This window comes from Clytia hemisphaerica, unplaced genomic scaffold (assembly GCF_902728285.1).
Source record: "Clytia hemisphaerica strain Z4C2 unplaced genomic scaffold, Clytia hemisphaerica genome assembly, whole genome shotgun sequence".
Classification (NCBI taxonomy): domain Eukaryota; kingdom Metazoa; phylum Cnidaria; class Hydrozoa; order Leptothecata; family Clytiidae; genus Clytia; species Clytia hemisphaerica.
The window spans coordinates 32179-57325 of NW_027103588.1; the positions used below are offsets into that span (position 1 = coordinate 32179).

At 38.6% G+C, this 25147-nt stretch overlaps 5 protein-coding genes and 2 long non-coding RNA genes across 7 annotated transcripts; 6 read left to right on the top strand and 1 right to left on the bottom strand.

Moving 5' to 3' along the window:
• Window positions 1–8887: 8887 nt before the first annotated feature.
• LOC136801491 (ATP-dependent DNA helicase pif1-like) lies at window positions 8888–9466 on the bottom strand. Its single transcript, XM_067058129.1, has one exon. The coding sequence runs from the start codon at window positions 9464–9466 to the stop codon at window positions 8888–8890; it is 579 nt and encodes a 192-aa protein (XP_066914230.1).
• A 747-nt stretch (window positions 9467–10213) lies between these two features.
• LOC136801486 (uncharacterized) lies at window positions 10214–10848 on the top strand. The gene is made up of 2 exons (XR_010845861.1): window positions 10214–10412; window positions 10818–10848. It is a non-coding gene; the product is annotated as an uncharacterized lncRNA (long non-coding RNA).
• An 822-nt stretch (window positions 10849–11670) lies between these two features.
• Window positions 11671–12966, top strand: LOC136801492 (nuclear transcription factor Y subunit beta-like). Its single transcript, XM_067058130.1, has one exon. The coding sequence runs from the start codon at window positions 11671–11673 to the stop codon at window positions 12964–12966; it is 1296 nt and encodes a 431-aa protein (XP_066914231.1).
• A 2985-nt stretch (window positions 12967–15951) lies between these two features.
• On the top strand, window positions 15952–17277 carry LOC136801493 (uncharacterized). The gene has a single exon (XM_067058131.1). The coding sequence runs from the start codon at window positions 15952–15954 to the stop codon at window positions 17275–17277; it is 1326 nt and encodes a 441-aa protein (XP_066914232.1).
• Window positions 17278–17656: 379 nt separating this feature from the next.
• On the top strand, window positions 17657–18400 carry LOC136801494 (uncharacterized). The gene has a single exon (XM_067058132.1). The coding sequence runs from the start codon at window positions 17657–17659 to the stop codon at window positions 18398–18400; it is 744 nt and encodes a 247-aa protein (XP_066914233.1).
• Window positions 18401–19013: 613 nt separating this feature from the next.
• Window positions 19014–21756, top strand: LOC136801495 (uncharacterized). Its single transcript, XM_067058133.1, has 3 exons — window positions 19014–19128; window positions 20006–20128; window positions 20321–21756. Exons 1-3 carry the CDS (start codon window positions 19014–19016, stop codon window positions 21754–21756), a joined length of 1674 nt encoding a protein of 557 aa, XP_066914234.1.
• Window positions 21757–22080: 324 nt separating this feature from the next.
• Window positions 22081–22590, top strand: LOC136801487 (uncharacterized). Its single transcript, XR_010845862.1, has 2 exons — window positions 22081–22168; window positions 22560–22590. It is a non-coding gene; the product is annotated as an uncharacterized lncRNA (long non-coding RNA).
• The last annotated feature ends 2557 nt before the right edge of the window (window positions 22591–25147 follow it).

The window sequence follows — 25147 nt, forward strand, 5'->3', positions numbered from 1 at the left end:
TCCAAAACTTTACATAATTTCGAACACTTTGAGGGGTCCATCAATTTCATCCACTGATATTTTACAAATTACATAGCTGTTTTAGGATAACAATCGCAAATGTCCCGAAATATCACACCAACTTTATCCTACCTGGAGTAATCCTGGTTGGATACTGGATGATGTGATATTTTATAAAAGATACATAATTTCAAACATTTTGAGGGGTCTATCAATTTCATCCACTGATATTTTACAAATTACATAGCTGTGTTTAGGATAACGACCGCAAATGTCCAGAAATATCACACCAACTTTATCCTACCCGGAGTAATCCTGGTTGGATACTGGATGATGTGATATTTTACAATAGGCGCAAGAAATTTCTNGGCCACCGAATGAAAACGAACTCATTACATCCAAAACACATATCCCTGCCGAGTTAGAACTATTAATGACGACTGTGCTCACGGCAACTCCTATCTCAAGACTAAGCGAACGTAAGAAAGCCATTATTTCATCACTTTGCGAGGACGTGATTTATAACAGTAGAGCTGGTCGTTTTCGGTGCTCGAAACAAACAAAACTGGGATTTTGTATCAAAAGGAAAACGGGCTCGAAAACACTGGTCGGTTGGATGAATAAGTTCGGCCATTGCATTTCTTATGACGATGTTAACTACCTTGAAACTATTCTCGCAATGGATGCAATGTACAACGAATCAATCCGAAGTTTTGTCCATCACTATTCTACCATCTATATTCGTTACGTTCGTCTGGGACAACAATGATATCAATCCGGAATCGATCAAAGGTTGTTTATTATAGGTCGCTTTTTCATTTTAGTGTTTCTATACTTTACTGAAATGGTTTGCCAATCAATTTACACAGTCATGCGTTAACTTCGAGTCAAGCTAAAGGACTTCATAAAAGAACAAGTTGACCAGCATTGAAGCTTAAATTTTCAGTTTGATTTTTAAGTGTGTGTGATAATTTCTTTCCTTTTTCAGCTTAGGGAGAAGCTCACAAAATTGGGGCTGTTAATCAAGTAAACATTTCTTAATTTAAGAATTTCTTAATTTAGGTGTATCAATGCACGTTACCAACGGTATCGTTTATCCAACTAAAACATGAATCGAACAATCAAACGAGAAGGATAAGTCAACGCCTAAATACAAACCGAAAACGTTCTTTCGAAGCTGTGGAAAACCCGCTCCTAAAATACAATTCAACAAAGAAGAGAGATGGGCCAGAGAACAAGAAACTACCTAAAGAGAATGAAAGTGACTTGTTTCGTGCTTGCGAGCTGTGAATTTCTTTTGGGCATTCTTACGGGCTCATTCCAATCTTGTGCCAGGGGAAAGGATTTAACTACCTCATAACACCAGAGCCTAACGACCAAGTTCACAATATTTGCTACTTACCAGCAATAAATAAATCACCAACCAAGATGGATGCTGTCTTGGAGCTGTTAACCCAATCAAAAATGAAAGCTGAAAAACTCGGGTTAGCAGAAACTGATGTTGTCTTGGATCAGGCTATTTATGCCAAGGCTTGTGAGTTGGGTTCGCCATTGGCAGATTCCTCATTATTTAATCGAGTCATATCCCATGTTCAAGTTTTTTTTATCTCATCAAGAATCTACTGGGTCCAAGTCAATCAAATCGATTTGTCCTTATTTTTTAGATTTTGATGAATCCAGTCTACAAGGAGCTAAAAGACTTCATCGTTCTTCGAATGGGTGCCTTCCATGCACAATGCATTTTTATTGCTGTTATTGGGAAGAGGTTTGCAGACGCTGGTTTGAGAGATTGGATTATCGAAGGAGACTTGATTGGTGAGACAATAAAATAAAGTTTTGAATAATGCTAATAAGATCTTTACATGTCATGTATCCATAACTCGAGCGAACAGCTTAATTCTAAATGGACCTTATCTGTAATCAAGAGTTATTTTAGCATCTAAAATTTGTAAGTAACTTCTATCTGTTTTTCGATTTATGTGTATTTTTCCTATTCAATCAGGGAGCGGATCGTTGGAAGGTGTTCTCAACGGCAAGCAATATAACTATGCAACAAGGGTGTTAGAGAACGTGTACGACGCTTTGTCACGCTTCAAGGTGGAAAATTTCAAAGAATGGATCCGTGAAAGAGGCAAGGCCAGCGAAAACATCCTTGAACGAGTGATTTCTTCATCAGACTTTGAGTTGTGTAAAGAAAAGGTACTTTTTGAATTTAATCAGACGTGTTTTTAGCAATGATTTTCATCTTCGGAATAAGCATAAAAGCACAATTTGGAGTCTTCACCATTCTGGTTGCTCTGCGGTTTAGGAGACAAAGAGACAGGGTGTGGTAAGAGTAGTTGTAAGTTTTTTGAATTATTGTTCAATTAAGCCAACTCTGGAAGCGCTTTCCGCCGTATTTGACGATACTGAGTTCATTGAACTTATCGAACTACACGAAAAGGTTTTGAAAAACGAACGCGGTCCAACATCAACGTTTGGTTATTCATTCATTGAGATGATGGACATTCTCTTCAACTTTCAACGGTCCATCAAGCTTGGCGATTGGAACTTACATTTAGAGACGACGAAAAAGATGATTCCGTGGTTTTTCGCGTACGATCGCCCTAATTATTCACGCTTCTTTACGTATTACTGGTCAGACATGGTTCAACTTCCTACTTCGCATCCAATATCTACGAAGAATTCAAGTTAGGCCAATTAATCATTATTTCACTTTTTCGGTCTTCATATTTGTCTTGTCATCACATACTTTTTGATTCATCCCTTAATTGCTGTTCAAAAAATCTTTCTCGGAAATCTTAAACTTAAGTTACGCTCTTTTTTAGAAACGGGAATTTTGCTGTCCAAAGAACTTGCGGAAAGTTTAACAAGGTTCCATCTGATCAAGCGATTGAACAAACAATCAACAGGGATCAGAAGTGTCATGGTGGTATCAAAGGATATAGCACTTCTCCTGGAACGATTCACGTTGGGTATTGACTAGCCACATTGCTTCGAAATGTATTAACGACATTGAAAATTCTTTTGGTCAAAACGAAGAAACCAACAATCCCTAAAGATTTAGGAAAATCTCGCCACACGTTCAATAACTGTAGTTGTTGAAAAAGCCTACGAGGTTTTGAATTGCTGGGGTTCCCTTTTCAAAAGCGGGACGCCCATCAATGTACTTCTGGGCACAAAGCATCTCCTTTGGTTGAAAATGATTTGATTAAGGCTGTTGGAAAGGGTGAGACTGCGATGAAAAGTTTCATTCGTGATCGTATTGAAACGTCACAGAAATTGTTCTACGATCCGATCAACAAACTGAAGCTCAAAACGTTTTCCTACATGACAACGAAGACAACGATGAAGATTAATGATAAATTAGTGACACTTGCTGCTGAAAGGTCGATGTTTGGTCGGCTTCTCGTCATCGCTAAATGTGAGTCAGGAATATCCCTACGTCAGGTGCTCCAGTATTCCCTCAGTCCAATCCATGGGCTCTTGGTCTTCCTGATGGTACAATGGTGAAAACAATGAAATCCAGCTGATGAGTAAGTAGAATGATAGCCTTGCTATTTTTTTTTGAGTTTTCTGACTTATTTATGTCAATGTCAAATAAGAAATATAATTTAATTAAGGAGTGATTATTTCTTGTTTTGTCTCCTCCCCTATTTTCAGCTGTTTTAGAGAATGTGTAATCAATTTCTTTTTTTTACCTTTAGCTGCGATCGAATGAATGTTCTGGTCCAGTGACGTATACCCTTCCGAACGACATCCCCTATATCTTTGATGGATGGTCCTTCTCCAACAAGTTGACCCGAAGAAAGTTGAAACGTTTGGTGATGTATCCAAATCAATTCTCGAGAGGATAGCAGTCAGCTCTATTGTATATTTTGTGACAGACCAGTATAAGAAGGTTCGGTGAAGTCTTTCGAAAGACAGAGAAGACAGAACAACGGTACAATCAAAATGGAAGTAGGAAAACATCGTTTGTGTCCAAAACAATGGAGCAAGTTTTTGGCAGATTTATCCAACAAGTTGGAGCTGTGTGATTTTATTTTGAAAGATTGGACTAATCATCACTCAAACATCATTGAAGGTCGGACCATCTACTTCAACTTGGGATCAAAATTCTTCAAGCTGACTTCATCTAACGGCCAGGTTTGTGACATACTTACTATTCTTATAGCACTTTAGTACAAAGTTTGTGACAAAGAATTAATATTTAGTAGATTATAGCTAATGATTTTTCTTGTCTCTATTGTTCAGGTACTCTGTGAAGAAGAACTCAACCTATCGACGGATCAAGAAGAAGCCAACCAACACTAAAGTGTTCCTGTGTGGAAAACATGCTGCTCGTCAACATCTAGCCGAGAAAGTTTGCATCAAGACCGTCGACAGTGACATATCGATTTATGCCATCTATTTCCAATCCCATTTCAATGGAACAAAGTTGTACGTCGAGACTGGTTCAGGTGAGAATCTCCGAACCCTTGATATCACGGCCATTGCCAAGCATCTTGGAGAAGGTTGTTGTAAAGTGTTGCCAGCACTCCATGCTTTCACTGGCAATGACTATACCAGCGCTTTCCATGGTATTGGGAAGGTCAAAGCCATGAAACTGATCAAAGAATCAAAGAAATTTCGGAAAGCATTCAAACGAATCGGTGAGAGCTTTGATTTTAATGCGAAGTACTTTCCCGTCATCGAGGAGTTTGTCTGCATGTTGTATGGTGCAAAAGGATGTACAAACGTCAACGAGGCGAGATACGCAAAATTCTTTTCCGCCAAAAATGGTAGCACCGAGCCTCAAAAATTACCACCTACACGAGACGCACTACTTCAACACTGCAAACGCGTCTCCTACGTACGTCACTGCCGTCATCAAACGATCCTTGGAAAACAATCCCAATATTCCAGACCCTGATGGTTATGGTTGGTCGAGAAACGGTGACACACTTAGTATCAAGTGGATGCTTCTCCCCCCAGCACCTCCGCAAATCTTGGAACAAATTTCGTGTGGCTGTAAGAAAGGGTGTACGACCCGTTCCTGCTCTTGCAGAGCCCACGGGATTAGTTGTACAGAGTTTTGCAGATGTAAAGGGTGCACAAATGCCGCAAACGAAGACCACATTGATCAAGACGAAGGCGATGAACACGAGGAGGGCTTCAACGAGGATCAGCTCCAAGACATGTTGGAGGAAGAAGTGGACGCGGACACTGATGTTGATTTTGACGTTGATAACGAACGCTTTGAAAATGTTTTGAAAGTGTTGACATGATGAAATTTAAACTCTAGATTATGTATATATTATGTATATAATGTATTATATTGTATGTATGGGTGGGTACTTTTTCTATTGTCGGATTCAAAGTCTAAAGCTGTGCTAGTAAAGTACTCTTGATCGAGTTACAATCTTTACTTTTTCCTCCCGTTTTCTTTTAAACCCATATTAGTTTATGGTATTTCTCATTATTTTTTAGAATTGTTTTTAACCCAACTTGAGTGTAGATAGTTATTTCGCATTAAAAAGGTCACAAAACTTTTATTTGTATTGATTGTCGCAGAAAACGACATCCCTCAGCAAGAGGTCACGTGACATATTTCAATGGCTTATAACTTTCGATAGAACAGACCTTTTTCTTAATCTACGTTCAAATACGCGTCGATCGGTATATAATATGTCTATGTTTGGCGTCAACAATTTTTCGTTTTGCTTGTGACGTCATCAGTTAAGAAAATATTACCGGACGCGTCCGGTAAATATTTTTTCGGACGCCGAGTAAGTGTTTTCGGATCAGTAGACATATAGGAATAAGAAAAACCAGCTCGGCATTTGTCCCAAAGTCATCCAGATTTTGGATGTCGTCAGCTGCCTGTCTAAAGTTCTGTAATTTTTGTGATTGTGCGTTTGTTTTTTGAATAAGTTATTTTAGCCATGTCCGACAGCTCTAATATCTCATCTTCGACATCTTCTTTTTCAAAATGAAGAAAGTTCTTTCCCAAAAGAATGCAAAACCTCGGGGAAGAACGTTAAGGAGAGAGGATCATCATCGTTATTTTCAAGTTGGACATTACCCACAAATCCTAATGGTAGTTTGATAATCAATAATCTTCCTCCACAGAGCTGACATGACAAACTCTTTTGGTTTGGGGGCACTGTGATTTTTTTCTTACAATGAACGCAAGTTGGAAACAGATCAACGGAACATCCAATAATGGAAGCGACGAAAGTAGGAAAGAATTTATCCTTGTGGGCTTTCTCTATTTTATCCCAATCTAACATATCCACTGCATTCCAATTAACATCTGTTACAGCAGAAGCATCAATTTTGATTGTTGACGTGTCAGTCAAATCCAATTTTGGATAAGACCAAAGTGTTTTCAGTTTAAGTTGGGTAAACTCGAATACAGCCTTTTCGGTGCTAACCTTGTCTATTATCTTTCCCCACACTGTGACTGAAATAGAAGAAGTAGTGGTTTCCACAATGACTCCATCTCTTGCTCTTTCATTGGATTTATCCTTCTTTTCAACGACGGTTTCATCTTTGATCCAGGCGAACGCACCTTTTACGTTAAAAGTGCCCATTTCATTTGATATGATGGTGCTGATGGGCGTGAACAAATTATGTTCATAATAAATATTGGCGGTAACATGCTCCTTTATGACCGTCGAGAATTTGTATATTGAGTTATAAAACAGCACGTTGTCACCTTGCGTAAGCTGTGTCAGTCTAACTGGTATTTGCCGCGCGTCTAGGAAAAAAGATCGTTTGATGGAACGGTTATGTTTTTTCATCACGCGAATAATGGATTGTTCATTGGGTGATGTCTTCAAATGTACATCAAAATATTTGTTTCCAGTGTGCTTGCTCATGACTGATTGAGTGACATTTGTGATGTAACCAGTTAAATCTAAATAAAATTAAATTAAATTTATGATAAATAAATAAAATAAAGTCTAATTTTTTGGGGGGAGGAATTTGAGCTCTGACAAACTACCTTAAAGGAAGAAATTTTGCCAAACAGAAAATTTGGTGGATTTGGCCAAAATCCGCCAAATTATGTTTCCGCCAAAATTTTCCTTTTTCCGTCATCCGCCAAATTTTTCGCCAAATTTTTCTCATATTTAGTTCAATTTTTCACTATTTCTGCCCCAAAAGGGTGTATTTTTAACATTTTCAACTTGATTTTGAACTTTAAAATCCATTGTCCCCCAAATTAAATTCACGCAGAAATTAATTTTATTGCTGATCCGCCAAATTAAATTTCTTCTGAAAAAACTTTTTCGGCCTCCCGTCAAATTAAATTCCTTTATTAAGGGTAACCCAAAAATTGGCATTTGAAATCAGACATCGTTCAGCTTGTCATTGTCAACTGAATTGTAAAATGAAGTTAAATTACCTTGTAAATTAGCAGATTTCTTAGCTGGTGATGAATGAGAGGATGATGGTGTTGATGGTGAATAATAAAGTCGTTTTCTTCCTGGAGCCGAGTCTTTAAAAATGAAAAAATTAAATTAAAAGATATTTTTAAGGTTGCACGAGGTAAAAGTTACCATTTAAAAATTGAAAAAAAAACAGCTCAAATATTTTTTCCTATTTTTTCGCTTGTTGCATGTAGACATAAAATGTGATTTCGAGAATCATCTAAAACTGTTTGTATATAAAAATGTGATTGACAATTTATACTGTACCTCTATTACTGCTTGTAGATGAAGATTTTTCAGGCGTTTTTGTATCAGCTTTTTCAGGTGTTGTTGAAAGAAAACCTAAAAATAGAATATTGAGACAAATATAGTAAAAACAAAAAAGGATTTTAGTCAAAATAAATTTTGAGCAAAGAGTTTGCAAAATTAGCTGCAATAATTAATTGGAGGAATTAGTGCGGATTAAATTACCCTTAAAAAAGGGGACTAATTTTTTGCAAAACATTTTTTTCGCGAAATTCAAAATTTTTGCGAGAAGTTATTTTTGCGATTAGCATAAATTGATAGATTTTGCTGGAATTAAATTTCGCAAGTTTCGCAAAGGTTTTAAGAAAAAAAGCAGAAATAACATATTTTGGCCCTATTTCCTTCTTTATTGAGAGAAGCTTGGAAAAGAAGATTTTCGTCTTGCAAAAAAACAATAAGATAAAGAAGAAAATTCGCAAAATTTGATTTTGCAAAATTGATATTAAAAAATAGAATGTAAAAACAAAACTAACCTTGGGACATTGAATGGTTTGATTCGGAACTCATTTTTTTGTCAATAATATTTCAATTTTTTGATCTGAAGTACTCTCGGGTACCTAATAGCCGGGGGGGTTGGAATAAGCGGGGGGGTTGGAAAAAATCTCAAAACTTAATAAGCGGGGGGGTTGGAATAAAAATGTCCTGGGTGGAAAATTTTTGAAAAGGAGGCTAATACAGCTGAATTAGGACAAAAAAGGGAACTTTTAAAAACATTTTCCCAAAAATTAATAAGCGGGGGGGTTGGAATAAGAATGTCCTGGGTGGAAAATTTTCGAAAAATTAATTAGCGGGGGGGGGACGGCTATTAAGTACCCGAGAGTAAAAGTCAAGATTTCATATACAAAGGTATATTGCAAGAAATTTTACTACCTTTAGCATCTAATTAAGACAAGACATCACTAACTGTGAATGTGCAAATTATATGCATTTCTTTTCATTTGTTATTTGTGCTAATTTTTCTAGTCTCCATTCTTCATGCAAACTTTTTACTTCATCCATTTCTTAATATCCATTCTTATTTCTTGATGCTAACTCTTCTAGTCTGCTTTCTTCGCGCACTCTAAATTTAAATCTTTTCCCATCACTCAATTTATTTATTCTTTCGAATGGAAATGATTCAATGACCATGTCAGTTAGCTTTTTCACACGTGATAATGCAACATAAGTTAAACCATGCTGTCTTTCTTTACCAAATCCACTACAACTTTATCTAATGTTAGACCTTGAGATTTGTGAATTGTTATTGACCATGCAAGCTTCAAAGGTATCTGCATCCTTTCTTTCTGAATATTATCTTCAGATGAAGTCTCAACGATAGGCATGATCGGAACACAACTATCTTCGTCATAAAAAAAACTTGGCCCTGTATATTTATCAAATTTTACAATAACAGCTATAGGAAGCGCAGGTGGTAGATGGTTTCTTTGGAATATTATGTCTTTGACAATGCCTAAACTTCCGTTACAAAGCCCTACATCTGACCACAAGTTTCTTGTAAGCATTACTTTGGCACCTTTAGCAAGGAAAACTTCATTTACTAAACCAAATTCTTCTGAGGAAGATTTTGACGCACTTGGTGGAGTATTTTTTGCTTTGATGACTGCAATAGGTGATTGTAAAGAATCCAACATTCTCCCATTATGTTCTCTCACAACTTCATTTGCAAATGACAGTCTAATACATTTATCATAATCAACAGGGTTTTTTTCAGGCTGTCTAGTCAAGAAAAAATTCCAGTCTTCCATTGTTGATTTTCCATTTCTCTAATTTTTCAAAGCTTTTCTAAATTTCTTTTGAGACTCATTCTCACCAGCTGATTTCATATTTGATTTGAGTTTCACAACAGTTCTAAATCTTTCAATCAAAACGTCGAGGGACTTAGATGTTATGGTAAAGTTTGTTGTTAAGAACGTAATGTCTGCATGTCATTTTTTCAAAGAGAAAGAGAATGCAGTCCTCGAATTTCAGGTTGGCAATCGGCAATGCTGACCTTAAAACCGACCTAAAATGTTAAAAAGACATTAGAAAATTGCCGAGCTGCCGACCCCTACTTTTTTCAAATTCGAGAGCTTTGAATGAAAGTGAGAATAGCTTCGTGCTAATCTGTTATTTTTTTAGTATTTGAACTAGGCTGTTTGGCAATCAAATTTCAATCATTTGATTGCGTTCAATTGACATCGTCTTGGCATTAAAAAAGGTATGTTTTTGTCGCCAAGGAGAGAGAGGGGGTCAAAAGAAAAGTAATCAACGGGTCAAAAGCATGTCAATTATTCTAAATTCTTTCAATTTTTGCGTTTTGTTGGTGTTGCGGCCATCATAACATTGGCCTCAAGAGACTTGTGTATATATCATGACGTATGTTGTTTCGGTAACTATATTCCCATTTGGGAATTCGCGTATGATATCGCGTTTTAATGTTTAATTTAATTAGTTTTTTAATGCTCCAATGCACAATTTTCTCCATTTTATCTCGCCCGTTTTTGCTTTTGAATTCAATCTAGAAATTGTTATGAGAACGTGTAGACGTTTTGAGGAGTTTGTAGAAACTCCATTTTCACTTCTCGTTGGAGAAACTTTAAAGTTAACATTTTAGAGTTATTGAATTGATTTTCATTTTGGATTTACTTGAGAATTTATTTTGGTATTTCCTGTGGAGCCATCCATACACAGTGCTTTGGAGCTTATGTTTCAGTAAGTTTTTCCTATATTTTTCCTATTTTTTGTACATTTTTTTTGGTACTAGATTCCCTAGGATTCTTTAGATTTTTCCTTGAATTTTGGTCACCTTTTGACCTGGTCTGTGACTTTCGTTTAGTCGATTTTGGAGTCATTTTCCTAGCTATTTTTCTGGTCACAAACCGTTAGTCTTTTGGGCATTACATTTCGTCCTTTGGTCGTATTGGCTTCATACTCTATTTCTGGCCTCTATTTCCCCTCTGTTTGCTCTAGGGCCATTTTACTTTCGGAGTTCCGTATAGTTTTCCGTATTCCGGTATTGGCCCTTTCCATCCGGAACTGACTGATTTCCGGGATTCGGAACTTAGCTATTTTTATTTTATTTTAAATTCTAATTAGGCTTTCTTTGTATTTTTCTAGCCTCTGAATCAATAAAGAGCGTTGTAACACACTACACTGTTTTGGGCTTCCACAAAGTGAAACAAAAGAATGAATGGAGACGATGTCGATCGTCCCCTAGAACTCGTCGGAGTTCACAATGGAGATGAAGATGTTGACCGTACCGCTACAGATGTTGACCGTACCGCCATAGATGTTGACCGTTCCGCCACAGATGTTGACCGTACCGCCACAGATGTTGACCAGACCGCCATAGAAGTCAATCAACCCAGAGATGAGGGAGATGCTAGTCGTGCAGGTACCCAAGTTGTCGAGGAGCCTGATGACAAACAGAGCATACCATCTCAAGATGACGAAACAGGATCGCTTTTACTTGGTGCAACAGCTCTATCCCCAATACGTCGCTACCCAAAAAGAGAAAGACAACTAACCGAGAAGGGTAAGAAATCACGCATTCAACACTTATTTGCTGAACGAAAAAGACTTCTCAACAGATTAGAGAAACGAGGCAAGTCTATGATGGAAACATTAGCCCTGCTGGATCAAAGTCTTATCAAGAGTCGACTTCAACAGTACAACGAAACAGCATTAACTTTCGAGGGCACTCACAATGAGCTGAACGAGTTACTCGACCCACACGAAAAGGCTGAAGACCAGTATTGGTTTACCACAGTTGATGATCAAATCAATGATAGACAGACAGACATTAAATCGTCAAGAAGAAGAAAGAAGCATTGCATCATCACGTAAATCTTTGCAATCATCACGATCATCAAAATCCTCTAAATCGTCACGATCATCAAAATCTTCTAAATCATCACGATCATCAAGGTCGCCTAAATCCTTACGATCGTCACATTCTTCAAGTTCTTCAATGGTTTCCAAGTTGTCAAAATCCACTCACTCTTCGAAATCGTCAAAGAAGTCAGGATCCACATCACCAACATGGAGTTCACCAAGATCGAGACATAGTCAACTTTCTGATCAACTGCTTGAAGAAGAGATCAAACGAGCCGAACTACTAGCAGAGTCAAAATTCATCGAAGAAGAATATGACCATGCTCAAAGGACAAAGGAACTGAAACTACAACATCAGATAGCATTATATTCAGCAAGGATTGATGTGCTTCGTACAAGAACCTCGAATGAAGATCAAGCTGACACAAGTCAAGCCAAGCAGGAGCCACCTGCGGCACCAACAAACATTGATCCATCAAAGACTCTATCGCCAATCAGAAGACAAGCCATGCAGGAGCCACCTGCGGCGTCACACCTTGATCAATCGTCGACACACCTACCGTCAATCGGCAGACAAGTCATGCAGGAGCCACCTGCGGCGTCACGCTTTGATCAACCAAAGACGCATCAATCCTCAACCAGCAAACAAGCCATACAGGAGCCACCTGCGGCGTCACACCTTGATCAATCGTCGACACACCTACCGTCAATCGGCGGACAAGTCATGCAGGAGCCACCTGCGGTGTCACGCTTTGGTCAACCAAAGACGCATCAATCCTCAACCAGCAAACAAGCCATGCAGGAGCCACCTGCGGTGTCACACCTTGATCAATCGTCGACACATCTACCGTCAATCGGCAGACAAGTCATGCAGGAGCCACCTGCGACTTCACGCTTTGATCAACCAAAGATGCATCAATCTTCAACCAGCAAACAAGCCACGCAGGAGCCACCTGCGGCATCACACCTTGATCAATCGTCGACACATCTACCGTCAATCGGCAGACAAGTCATGCAGGAGCCACCTGCGACATCACGCTTTGATCAACCAAAGATGCATAAATCTTCAACTAGCAAGCAAGCCATGCAGGAGCCACCTGCGGCGTCACACCTTGATCAATCGTCGACACACCTACCGCCAATCGGCAGACAAGTCATGCAGGAGCCACCTGCAGCGTCACGCTTTGATCAACCAAAGACGCATCAATCTTCAACCAGAAAACTAACCATGCAGAAGCCTTCTGCGCCATCAATCAATTTAATCCATCAAGGAGACACCTATCGTCAATCAAACAAGCCTTGCCGGAGCCACCTGAGGCGACATTCAACATTGATCAGTCAAGGATGTACCGATCACCCGTCAATACCCAAGCCATGCAGGAGCCACCTGCGGCATCTCAATGTTCCAAACAGACAAAATTGTACCCATTGACTTACATGCATCAAGCCAAGCAAAATCCGACTGCGATATCACATCCACGCCATTCTATGACATCAATTAACACAGAACCATTTCAACATTCAAGCTTACCAGTTCAGGCTTCATCGATGGATGATATTATGGAGACTTATTCACCAATTACGTCATCGAAAAGGACGTTCCTGAACCGCTGTCGACGAACGATCTGCTATTTGCCATGTTAATAATAATAATAATAATAATAATAATAATGTATACAAGTTCAAGGCACACGAGGGCCTCTGAGAACCGGATCTTGATTACAATTGTCTTGTCTCGAATCTTTTCGGATGTTTTTTCCAAGCTTCGTTGAGTCTTTCTTTAAAGATTTTGACAGTCTTTGCCTCTACAACGTATCTTGGTAATCTATTCCAGTTTGGTATACTCCTGTAAAAGAACGAGTTGGTTTGTGCGCCTCGGAATCCATCTTTACCAAAATTTGGTATCAGCTCATCATTGTGTCTCCTGTTCGGACGTGTTCGAGTCGATAATTTACTTGGAAGAGTATTTTTATCGTAGTAGTGGAGATGTTTGTATACTTGGACCATATCACAAAAGAGTCTCCTGAATTCAAGCGTGGGGAGGTCAAGTATGCGCAAGCGTTCTTCATAGGACATATCTTTGCAGATAGGCACGAGTCTTGTGGCGCGTCTTTGTACACCCTCGATCAAATCAACATATTTTCGAAGTTTAGGTGACCATACCGACTGAGCATACTCCAAGTGCGGACGGACAAACGAAGTATATAGTACTAGGAAGATGGATGGATTCAGATGTTCAAAGCTCCTGTTAATCACTCCTAGTATTGAATTTGCCTTCTTTACCTGCTTTGCAATATGCTCCTCGAATGTAAGTTCTGAGTCGATCACAATCCCAAGATCTTTCTCTTCAAAAACATGTTCAAGCTGATTTCCATCCAAACAATATGGATAGGCATGCTTGATGTCAGAGAATTTGCCAATAGTTAGTACGTGACATTTGTCGGGATGGAAATTTAATAACCATTCTTTCGACCACTTGACTAGCGCGTCTATATCCTGTTGGATGGAAATAGAGTCTTCGATAGTGTTGACCTCTTGGAAGATTTTGGTGTCATCAGCAAAAAGGAGTATAAATGATGATATCACTCTTTCAGGAAGATCGTTGATGTAAAGAACGAACAATAATGGTCCAAGGACACTACCCTGTGGGATACCACTAACCACGTGATCCGTTGTCGAAAATGATTTATTTACTTTCACTGATTGGGTTCGTCCATTTAAAAATGATTTTACCCAAGACATTATCGGACCATCTATGCCGTATGCTAATAGTTTCTTGCATAAACGACGATGAGGTACAGTGTCAAAGGCCTTTGCGAAATCAAAATAGATACTATCAATCACTTTTCCTTCTGATGTACTTTCACAGCACGTATCCAAGTAATACAACAGTTGCGTAACGGTGGATCGATTTTTGATAAAACCATATTGCTTGTTCGATAAAAGATGTTGATCAAGAAGATGCTCCATAATATGCTTTCTCACTATTGACTCCATCAGTTTGCATACTATTGATGTCAAGCTTACAGGTCGATAATTTACTGCAAGATTTTGAGCACCTTTGTTCTTATATATGGGTATTACGTGAGCTTCTTTCCAATCCTTTGGTAGAGACCCTTCCTTTAATGATGTGTTCATTATTACTGCAAGAGGTTCAGAGACGTAGTCAGATAACGACAGTAGCATCTTAGGATGTATTCCATCAGGACCAAATGATTTATTTTGATTTAGATGTTTTATTTCGATCTGGATCATTTCTTTTGTTATATGGATTTCATCGATTACGGACTCAGTTCTTTTCTCGAAGTCCGGTAGCTCCCCAGGAGGCTCTCTTGTGAAAACACTGCAGAATTGACGTTGAAGTATATTCGCCTTTTCATGGTCTTCATGTTTCAAAGAATTTTTGTCATTTGGTGCCTCAAGTAATGATGATACCGTACTGGAAGATTTCATTTTGCTCCTGACATGTGACCAGAAAACTTTTGGTTTTGTTTTTGAATTGTTGCAGATTTTCCGTTCGTAATTTCTATGGGCTTGTGTCATCATTTTCGTCACTCGGTTGCGTACACGGGTGTATTTCACGCGATTCTCGTCTTTCTCTCGCGGCGATGATTTCATCCATTTTCTATGTAGACGCTTTTTCTTTGCTATTTCAGTCCTGAGATCTTTTGGAATAGGAATTCTTCCTCTCTTTCTCCAACCCTCGCCTCCAATCGTTTTGAGCGGGATGAAACGGTTTTGCAATTCGCTTACTTTATTCTTGAAAACTTGCCAAAGTTCCTCGACTGATTTGTTATTAGCCGCATCTAGAAAAATCGTTTGCCAGTTACCTGTTTCAAGATCTTGCTTCATTGCTTCAAAATCAGCATTATCATAATTGTACCTTTCCGATGTGGGCTTTACATATGCATTGCACTTTATGCTAAAGGTCAGGGAACTGTGATCGCTTTTACCCAATGGACTGAGATATTCCAGATTTTGTGTTTGGTTGGCTTCTCCTGTTAGAATGAGATCAACCAAAGATGGTTCATCGGTTCCACGGCATCGTGTTGGTTCGTCTACGTTCTGATGGAGGAAAGAGTCGCGGAGAGTATCTAAAAACTTCTCTTCTTCTTCTTCTTGTTGAAACAACAAGAGGCACCACGTGTGGACGACGTGGAATCGTACGATTGAGATCCACTCAACTATGCACATTTCATCTCTGTTTTCAAGGAAGCAGTTGAATCGAAAATCCCAAATCCTAGAGGAAGGCTGACAAGACTGATGAAGTACACCACAGCTGAAGCTCATGAAGCAATCAAACATTGCATCCAACTACCGTCTGCATATGGCTACTCCTCCGCATTGGATATACTCAAGAAGAGATTTTTGAAATCCACATCTGATTTTATCGGCATATCGCAACCAAATCAAAAATATGCAATCATTACGATTCAGCAACCCTAAAGGTTTTCGCGAATTCCTGAACCATCTGACCAAATGGCAGACCTTCTACTGTGATCACTCTAACGTCCTGGATTCACCAGAAACCATCAGGCTGCTATTGGAGAAGTTACCACCACCTCTCATCGACAGATGGAATCGAAAGGCTATGATACTCCGTCAATCAAATGCAACGGAGCCAACTTTGAAAGATTTTGTCGCGTTCATGGAGCAAGAGACAACCCTTGTGAATGATCCATTGTACTCTCATCATGCTATCAGTAAAGATTCTTCACCCAAACAATTGGAGAAAGGTCATTCAAGAAACCCAAGACGTTCCTTCAAGACTGCTGCAACCAAGAACGAACAAACGCCAAGGATCAAAATCTGTCCGTTCTGTGAGCAACAACATGACGCAGAAGATTGCCCAGTCATCTTAGCAAAGGATATCAACCAACGTAGCATCATGATAAGATCAAAGAAACTTTGTTTTGGATGTCTCATGATCACAACGCCCGAACGTGCACAAAGCGACGAACCTGTAAAGTATGTCGATCCAAGCATGCAACTATCCTCCACGGTTTCAAATTTCGACCCAGTTCAACCAAGAGAGACGATCGATCATGCTGATGGAGACAATTCAGACAATAGAACTGATACCAAGGACAAAGGGAAATCAGATCATCATATGAATAAAGATACCAAAGATGTGAAGGAAGACACAGATCAACCTCAAACCAAAACAACAACTTGTCGTGCAACCAATTGTCATGAAGTTATATCAATGTGTGTAGTTCCAATCTGCATCAAACATGCAGACGATCCCTTATCAGAAAGACACACCCTTGCGATGCTCGACCCCTGCAGCCAAGCATCATTTATTGCTGATACCTTGGTTGACCGGATGAACATCAAAGGACCTACCACCTCCTTATCAATCACCACAGTGAATGGAACTAGTGAAGTCAATTCTACCGTCGTCAAGGAGCTGAGTGTCAGAGCGTTAAACAGCAACCAAACGATCACTGTTAAGAAAGCATTCTCAAGAGAAGATCTACCAGTCGACCAAAATGAGATCGCCACCAAATCCAAGATCAAAGCATGGGATTACCTGAGCAAAATCAAAGATAGCTTACCTGACAATGACCATCAACCTGTTGAGCTTCTTATCGGTGCAGAGCCTGTGCCTCAAAGCTATCGAACCAATCGAAGTCATCCCAAGTCAAGATTGAGGTCCATTTGCTTATCGCACCGTTATCGGATGGTGCATCGTTGGACCATTAGAATCCTCCACAAAGAGCCAATCAATTGGATGTCATAGAACCATTTTCAATGACATATCAGAAAAATCAAAGAGCAATCACTTCGTTTTCAAGACCAATGTGAAAGAAATGGACATTGGAGAAATGTACGAGTCGTTGTACAACACTGATTTGTCGAAAACCAGTCTAACCAACGTATCGACTTTGAAGATTCACACATGTCAGTCGAAGACAAAAGGTTTATGTCCATTATGGAAGGAAAGACAACAATGGATGATGGTCACTATGTACTTCCATTACCACTCAGAGATGGAGAAGGCAACTTACCAAACAACAGATGCATTGCAGAAAGACGATTAGCAAGTCTCAAACGCAAGCTTGAACGCAACCCTACCTTTTTCGACCACTACATGACGTTTATGGATACCATATTGAAGAATGGTCATGCAAGAATCGCCAAACCATGGAGTTCTGTCACGTTTTCGTCAAGGTCGGATTGGAGTAATGGCAGACATCCAAGCTATGTTTTATCAAGTGTTTGTTCCTGAACATCAACGATCCCTTCTTCGCTTCCTTTGGTGGAAAGACAACGATCTAACTACAACACCTATCGACTACGAAATGAACGTCCACGTCTTTGGTGCAGGATCATCAGCAAGCTGTTCAAGTTATGCACTCAGAAGAACAGCCATCGACAATCAAGAAGATTTCCCCGACAAGATACGTAACATTCTTTTCAACAATTTCTACGTCGATGATATGTTGAAATCAGAAGATGACGAACAAGAAACCATTGAAATGATACAGGGTGTCAAATCGCTATGTAAACGAGGAGGATTAAACCTCGTAAAGTTCGTAACCAACAGTCAAACCGTGCTCAATTCTCTACCAAAAGAGGATCTTGGATCGTCACTCAAGGATGCATCCCTACTGGGTGGACTCACTGACAAAGCACTCGGTGTGTCCTGGAATCTCAGTGATGACGTGTTCAAATTCGATCTAACAGAAGCGAAGCAGAAACCTCTGACAAGACGAGGAATGTTGTCCATGATAAGCAGCATCTATGACCCTCTTGGATTGATATCACCATTCATCCTGAAAGGAAGACTTATTCTCCAAACTTTGTGCAAGATGCAACATGGCTGGGATGATCAAATTCCAGAGGACATTGCAACTGATTAGATAAAATGGTATTCCGACCTTGAAGATATCAAATTGATCAGCATACCACGATGTTATCAGCCAGATGACTTTGGTACGCCAGTTGAGAAATCATTCCACCACTTCTCAGATGCTTCTGAGAGAGGATATGGACAAGTGACATACTTGAGACAAATCAACCAAGAAGTCAAAATCCATTGTTCCTTGGTAATTGGCAAATCACGTGTTGCACCAATCCAATTTGTATCAATACCAAGGCTTGAGCTGACAGCAGGAGTATTGTCCACAAAGATCTGCAATCTTGTCGAGAAAGAAGTACAAATCAAAGGCATACGGGCTCAGTGAGAGTGCCGTCCAATTAATGCACAGCTATTTAAGCAATAGGAAGCACAGAGTTCGTATAGGTTCTCATTTAAGTTCATGGCTCGATATTTTATTAGGAGTACCCCAAGGGTCTATCCTTGGGCCATTACTTTTTAATATATTCATAAACGATCTATTTTATATCATAGATGAAATTTTAAATTTTGCAGATGATAACACTTTATCTTCTTCTGGATCAAACTTGGATGAAGTTAACGCAAACCTTTTACACCAACTAAGCATCGTTCTTGATTGGTTTAAGCATAACTCAATGGTTGCAAATCCCTCCAAGTTTCAACTTATTTACCCCGGTACTTTTAACGCCGATGTTTCTCTTCCTGTTGGTAAAAACAACATTAAGAACGTCGATGTCGTGAAACTTCTGGGTATAAAAATCGATGCAAAATTATCTTTTATTCCTCACGTCACCGAATTAAGTAAAAAATCTAACCAAAAACTAAGGGCATTGAGAAGGGTGAGACATTTTTTATCAGAAGATCAAGCAAAACTTCTTATAAACTCCTATATTCTCTCACCATTTAACTATTGTCCATTAGTCTGGATGTTTTGCGGTAAAGGGGGTAGCAGCCTTATTGAGAAATGCCACCACAGAGCACTATGTGCTTTGAAAAACAAAACCATCTCGGAATATGACGACTTATTAACTGACTGTAATGCGGTGAGTATTCATACACGAAACCTAAAACTTCTCCTCATGGAAGTATTTAAATCTACACATGGCCTTGGACCACGTATCATGCATGGCATATTCACGGCATTGCAGTCACGTTACAAGCTTCGTTCTGGTCACACTCTTTCTCTTCCTCTATATAAAAAATACAATAGTGCATTTGGTGTTAACACATTTGACTTTAGAGCAGTTTCAACCTGGAACTAACTACCATCCTCTATTAAGTCGCTTGAAAATTTAGATTCCTTTAAAAATGCTCTAAAAAATGTCTTACCTATCTGCACTTGTAAAAATTGTACATAGTTTTTTTTTTTCTCAGTTCTTTTTTTTCAATATATATATTTTTAATGTTTTTATGACAGTTGGATTTGATTAGAAACTTACTTGTAATTTTCTAGATACCACCCAACTTAAAATAAAGAATAAATAAAAAATAAAATAAATAGATGCCAAACATGTATTCTGGACCGACAGTGAGGTGGTTTTGAGCTATCTCCACAACACTACCAAGAGATTCAAAACTTTTGTGGCAAATCGTGTCCAAACTATCCATTCATCTACTGACCTTTAAGCCTGGAGGTACATCAAAACGACTGACAATCCAGCTGACATCTCCTCAAGAGGAATTTCTACCAAAGATGCAAACAAGATCCAAATGTGGATACATGGGCCAGAATTCTTCTGGCAAAACGAAAGTACGTGGAAGAAATCAAAGCCCTCGACCAAGCTAGACGCAAACGATACAGAACTTAAGAAAGTGAACGCAATCATGATAAAAGATGCAACAAATAATGTGGTTTTGAAGCTAATCAAACAGATCTCAAATTAGAAAAGGCTATGTCGTATCGTAGCATTAATCGTACGTTTCGTACGCATAATTTGTAAAGCTCCAAACGTCGAAAGATCACTTCATCCCACCATTGAAGAAGTAAATGGAGCAGAAAGGCTCATCATCACCACCACCCAGCAAGTAAAATTCACAGACGAAATTGCAGCCTTGCAGAAGCAAAACCATGTCTCAGAACACAGCCCAATCTCCAGTCTTAATCCCTTCATTGATGAGTCAGGAGTACTTCGTGTTGGTGGAAGATTGCGGAGATCCAACCTAAACTTCCAACTGAGACACCCTATTCTATTACCGAAGAATCATGAGTTATCTGAGTCAATCGTTCGATGGTGTCATGAGAAGTGTGCTCACAGAGGTCGTCTACACACACTTCACGAATTGAGAAATCATGGTTTCTGGGTTGTCAATGGAAACACCTTTGTTCGAAAAATTATCTACCATTGTGTCATTTGTTGTTACCTCAGAGGATCAACATCCAATCAGATCATGGCTGATCTACCAAAAGCAAGAGTTGTCGAATCTCCACCATTCACTTACGTTGGGGTGGATTTCTTCGGACCATTCATCGTCAAAGAGCTGAGGAGGGAATTAAAACGATATGGAGTTATCTTCACGTGCTTTTCAACACGACCTGTTCATCTTGAAGTATCATCCAGCTTAGAAACCGACACATTCATCATGACTCTAAGAAGATTCATCTCAAGACGAGGAAAAGTTCGTTCAATGCACTCAGACAATGGAACTAACTTTGTTGGCACCGAAAGAGAGTTGAAGAAGGCTATCTCAGAAATGGACCACGAAAGAATTGCAAAATACATGAACGAGCAAGACGGTGATTGGATTTGGAAATTCAATCCCCCAGCCTCAAGTCATATGGGTGGTGTGTGGGAGCGTCACATCAGAAGCATCAGAAGGATCCTTGCTGCACTCTTGAAATCTCAAGGACCAAGTCTCAACACTGAAACCCTCACAACACTACTTGTCGAAGTAGAATCAATTATCAACTCAAGACCATTAACTGTCGACACCGTAAGCGACCCAACAGAACCAATGGCACTATCACCTATGAATTTGCTGACCATGAAAAGCAAAGTCGTCTTGCCACCACCAGGAGAGTTCGACGAATCTGATTTATATTCTCGCAAACGATGGAGAAGAATTCAATTCTTAGCAAACGAGTTTTGGGAGCGGTGGAGGAAAGAGTATCTTTTTCAATTGCAGCACCGCACCAAATGGAGAACCAAAGAAATGAATTTTCGATCTGGAGACATAGTCCTACTAAAGGACAACACACTAACAAACACACGAAACGATTGGCTGATGGGAACGATTGAAAAGGTGTATCCAGACGACACTGGCACAGTACGTTCGGTAGACTGTCGAATTGGGAAAAATGTTTACAGACGACCAATAACAAAATTAGTGTTATTGATTGAGTGTTCGACCCCCGACGAGGAGCCATCAGATTTGGAGTAATCATATGAGAGGAGCCATGTGTTGCGGCCATGATAACATTGGCCTCAAGAGACTTGTGTATATATTATGACGTATGTTGTTTTGGTAGCTATATTCCTATTTGGGAATTAGCGTATGATATCGCGTTTTAATGTTTAATTTAATTTAATTAGTTTTTTAATGCTCCAATGCACAATTTTCTCCATTTTATCTCGCCCATTTTTGCTTTTGAATTCAATCTAGAAATTGTTATGAGAACGTGTAGACGTTTTGAGGAGTTTGTAGAAACTCCATTTTCACTTCTCGTTGGAGAAACTTTAAAGTTAACATTTTAGAGTAATTGAATTGATTTTCATTTTGGATTTACTTGAGAATTTATTTTGGTATTTCCTGTGGAGCCATCCATACACAGTGCTTTGGAGCTTATGTTTCAGTAAGTTTTTCCTATATTTTTGACTTGTAATTTTTCCTATTTTTGTACATTTTTTTGGTACTAGATTCCCTAGGATTCTTTAGATTTTTCCTTGAATTTTGGTCACCTTTTGACCTGGTCTGTCATTTTCCAAGCTATTTTTCTGGTCACAGACCGTTAGTCTTTTGGGCATTACATTTCGTCCTTTGGTCGTATTGGCTTCATACTCTATTTTTGGCCTCTATTTCCCCTCTGTTTGCTCTAGGGCCATTTTACTTTTGGACTTCCGTATAGTTTTCCGTATTCCGGTATTGGCCTTTTCCATCCGGAACTGACTGATTTCCGGGATTCGGAACTTAGCTATTTTTATTTTATTTTAAATTCTAATTAGGCTTTCTTTGTATTTTTCTAGCCTCTGAATCAATAAAGAGCGTTGTAACACAGCACACTGTTTCGGGCTTCCACAGTGGGCAAGGGCTACTTAACAAGGTTAATCGAATAATTCGATTGGCGAGTTAACCAACCACTATAAAATTACAATCAAACACAATTGAATGATAGCAATATGATTTTTGAAGGCAATCAAATTAATAATTCTGGGTAAAATTCGATTGATATTCAATTATGTTCGATTGATTATTGATTAAAATCGATAGTCCTTTACCTCAATTAGGTAGTTCCCAGATTTTCTAGAACCCAGTCCCATAAACCAGAAAGTACCTTTTTCCCTTTTTTAATTTTCAGGCGCCTTAGATTTTATCATTTATCAAAAAGGGCTATATTCTTCATAACAACAAGGATGATGAAGAGAGTTGTGCTAGATAAAACACATCAATCTGTCACCACAACTGTTGTTCTGCAAATTGTAGTAGGACGCTCAATTAGACTGTTTGGAGCGTTCTCGTGGTAATCAAGAAAATCACTTTAAATTTCAAGATTTTTGCCAATTTGTGAAATTAAATGGTCGTAAAAAAATCTTTTAGGCTGATTCACAAAAATTAATTCCAACGAAACAAAAACTTTCTTTTACATATTCTACAGTGGAGTTTTTAACTCGTTTTTATGACTTATCTAATAAATATTGATTTTGCGAAAATTAATTCCCCCGAAATGCACAAAATTTTTCAAATGCCCTGATTCGCAAAATTTCTGACATTAAAGTATGCAAGGCTATGGACTTTTGATAGCCATACCCAAGATTTACCATGGTTACATTTTCAATAGAAATTTTTGTAGACGGAGCTTTCTAAAATTCTACTTCACATTTTTTCATGAAGTTTTGAAGACTGATGCAAAACAGAAATTTTTAAATGTGACGAAGAGCCAAATTCTTGAAAAACATGTTTTTTTGCTCGAGAAATGCAGGAAATTGGCATTGTTACAGATTTTCATTGGTTTTGCGTTATATTTATTTGTCTTTTTTCACATAAAAATGTTAACAATGATAAAACCATGTATTTTGAAATTTCATTAGAACTATTCTATCCGGAATCCTTTTGTTCGTTTGTTATTTTTTCATGCTTGTTTCATGATGTTTCCTTGATTTTGGCTTTTATTTCTTTAAGTTAAATATGGCACATCTAGAAACCATTATTACAGTTCCCCAAATGAGAGAGATGGTACAGAGAGGAATGACACACTTACAAATCTCAAATCAATTGAAGCAGCTTCACCCTTTAGATAGAGGGATAAGCGAGAGAAGTGTCAGAAGATTTTGCAGAATAAACAATGTAACTAGAATAACTGACCAGGAGCTAGATAATCTTGTAGGAACTTGCATTGCTCGATTTGGTCATAACTACGGAAGATCTATAATGCAAGGAAGCGTAAGGGCTTTAATCGGATCAACTGGAAGAGTGGTTTCTCAACGTCGCATTTCAAATTCTTTACAGAGACTTGCTCCCGTAGAATTTGAATTAAGAACCAGTGATTTACAAGAAAGAACAAATCCGGTACCCTACTTTGCCCCCTATTTTGGGTATAAGGTCCATATGGACCAAAATGAAAAAATAGGGCAAACCTTTGGATGCACTCATGTGGCTCTCATTGATGGGTGTTCAAGAATGATTGTGGGGTATTCGTCAATGCCTATAAAGAACCATATCATCATATATGAATTTGTTTTTTGGCCAGCCCTTATTAAATACGGTTTATGGAACCAACTACGTGTGGACCATGGTCGTGAATTTGTGTTGTGCCTTTTTGTCCAAGATTTATTAAAAAGACATCGATTTTCACAAGAAAAACGGCCATGGAGACAGACACCGTCTACAGAAAATAATGTGATAGAAATATTCTGGCCTGAGTTAAATTCTAGGGTAAATTACCCTTCAAAAAGAGCATTTATTGCAATTTGTGAGACCTATGATCTTGATATGTCTGACCCTGTCTTAAAATTTTGTCATGGATTGCTATTTATGTCACTAACGATGCTGCTAACCATTTGATCAATTCCTGGAACCATCATATGATCCCTGGCCCTCAAGGATGTATCCCTATTGATAACATGAGAGATACTAAACGTACAGTTGACCTACTTGAAGCTTTGGTTCCAACTGCACCTGAAGCTGTACGAATGTATGAATCATTTGGTGGAAATCTTACACGTGATGCTAGCTTTGGTGAGGGCCCTTTGATATACATTGAACATGCATATGAATCAAGAGAGGCTCTATTTAGTACTAATTAACCATCTGGTGCTGACATTTTTTCTGACATTGTACATGGAAACTTTCAAAGCACAAAATCAGCTTTAGATTATTTTCATGGTTTAACTGTAACTTTAGCCAATCAGTTTGGTTAAAAAAAACATTTGGATGTTCAGGTTGGCTTTTTTATGTGGGTATATGGTTCATTTTGTTACTTTGGTTCAAATTTTGAATGAAACTACATTTTCGTTTTCATTTTTGTTCAGACACAATTCTTAATAACATGTAGTCCACTTAAGTCAGTTTAAAGCAAAGATTGTTAAAAATTGCTTTATTGGTTTATTTGAAACTT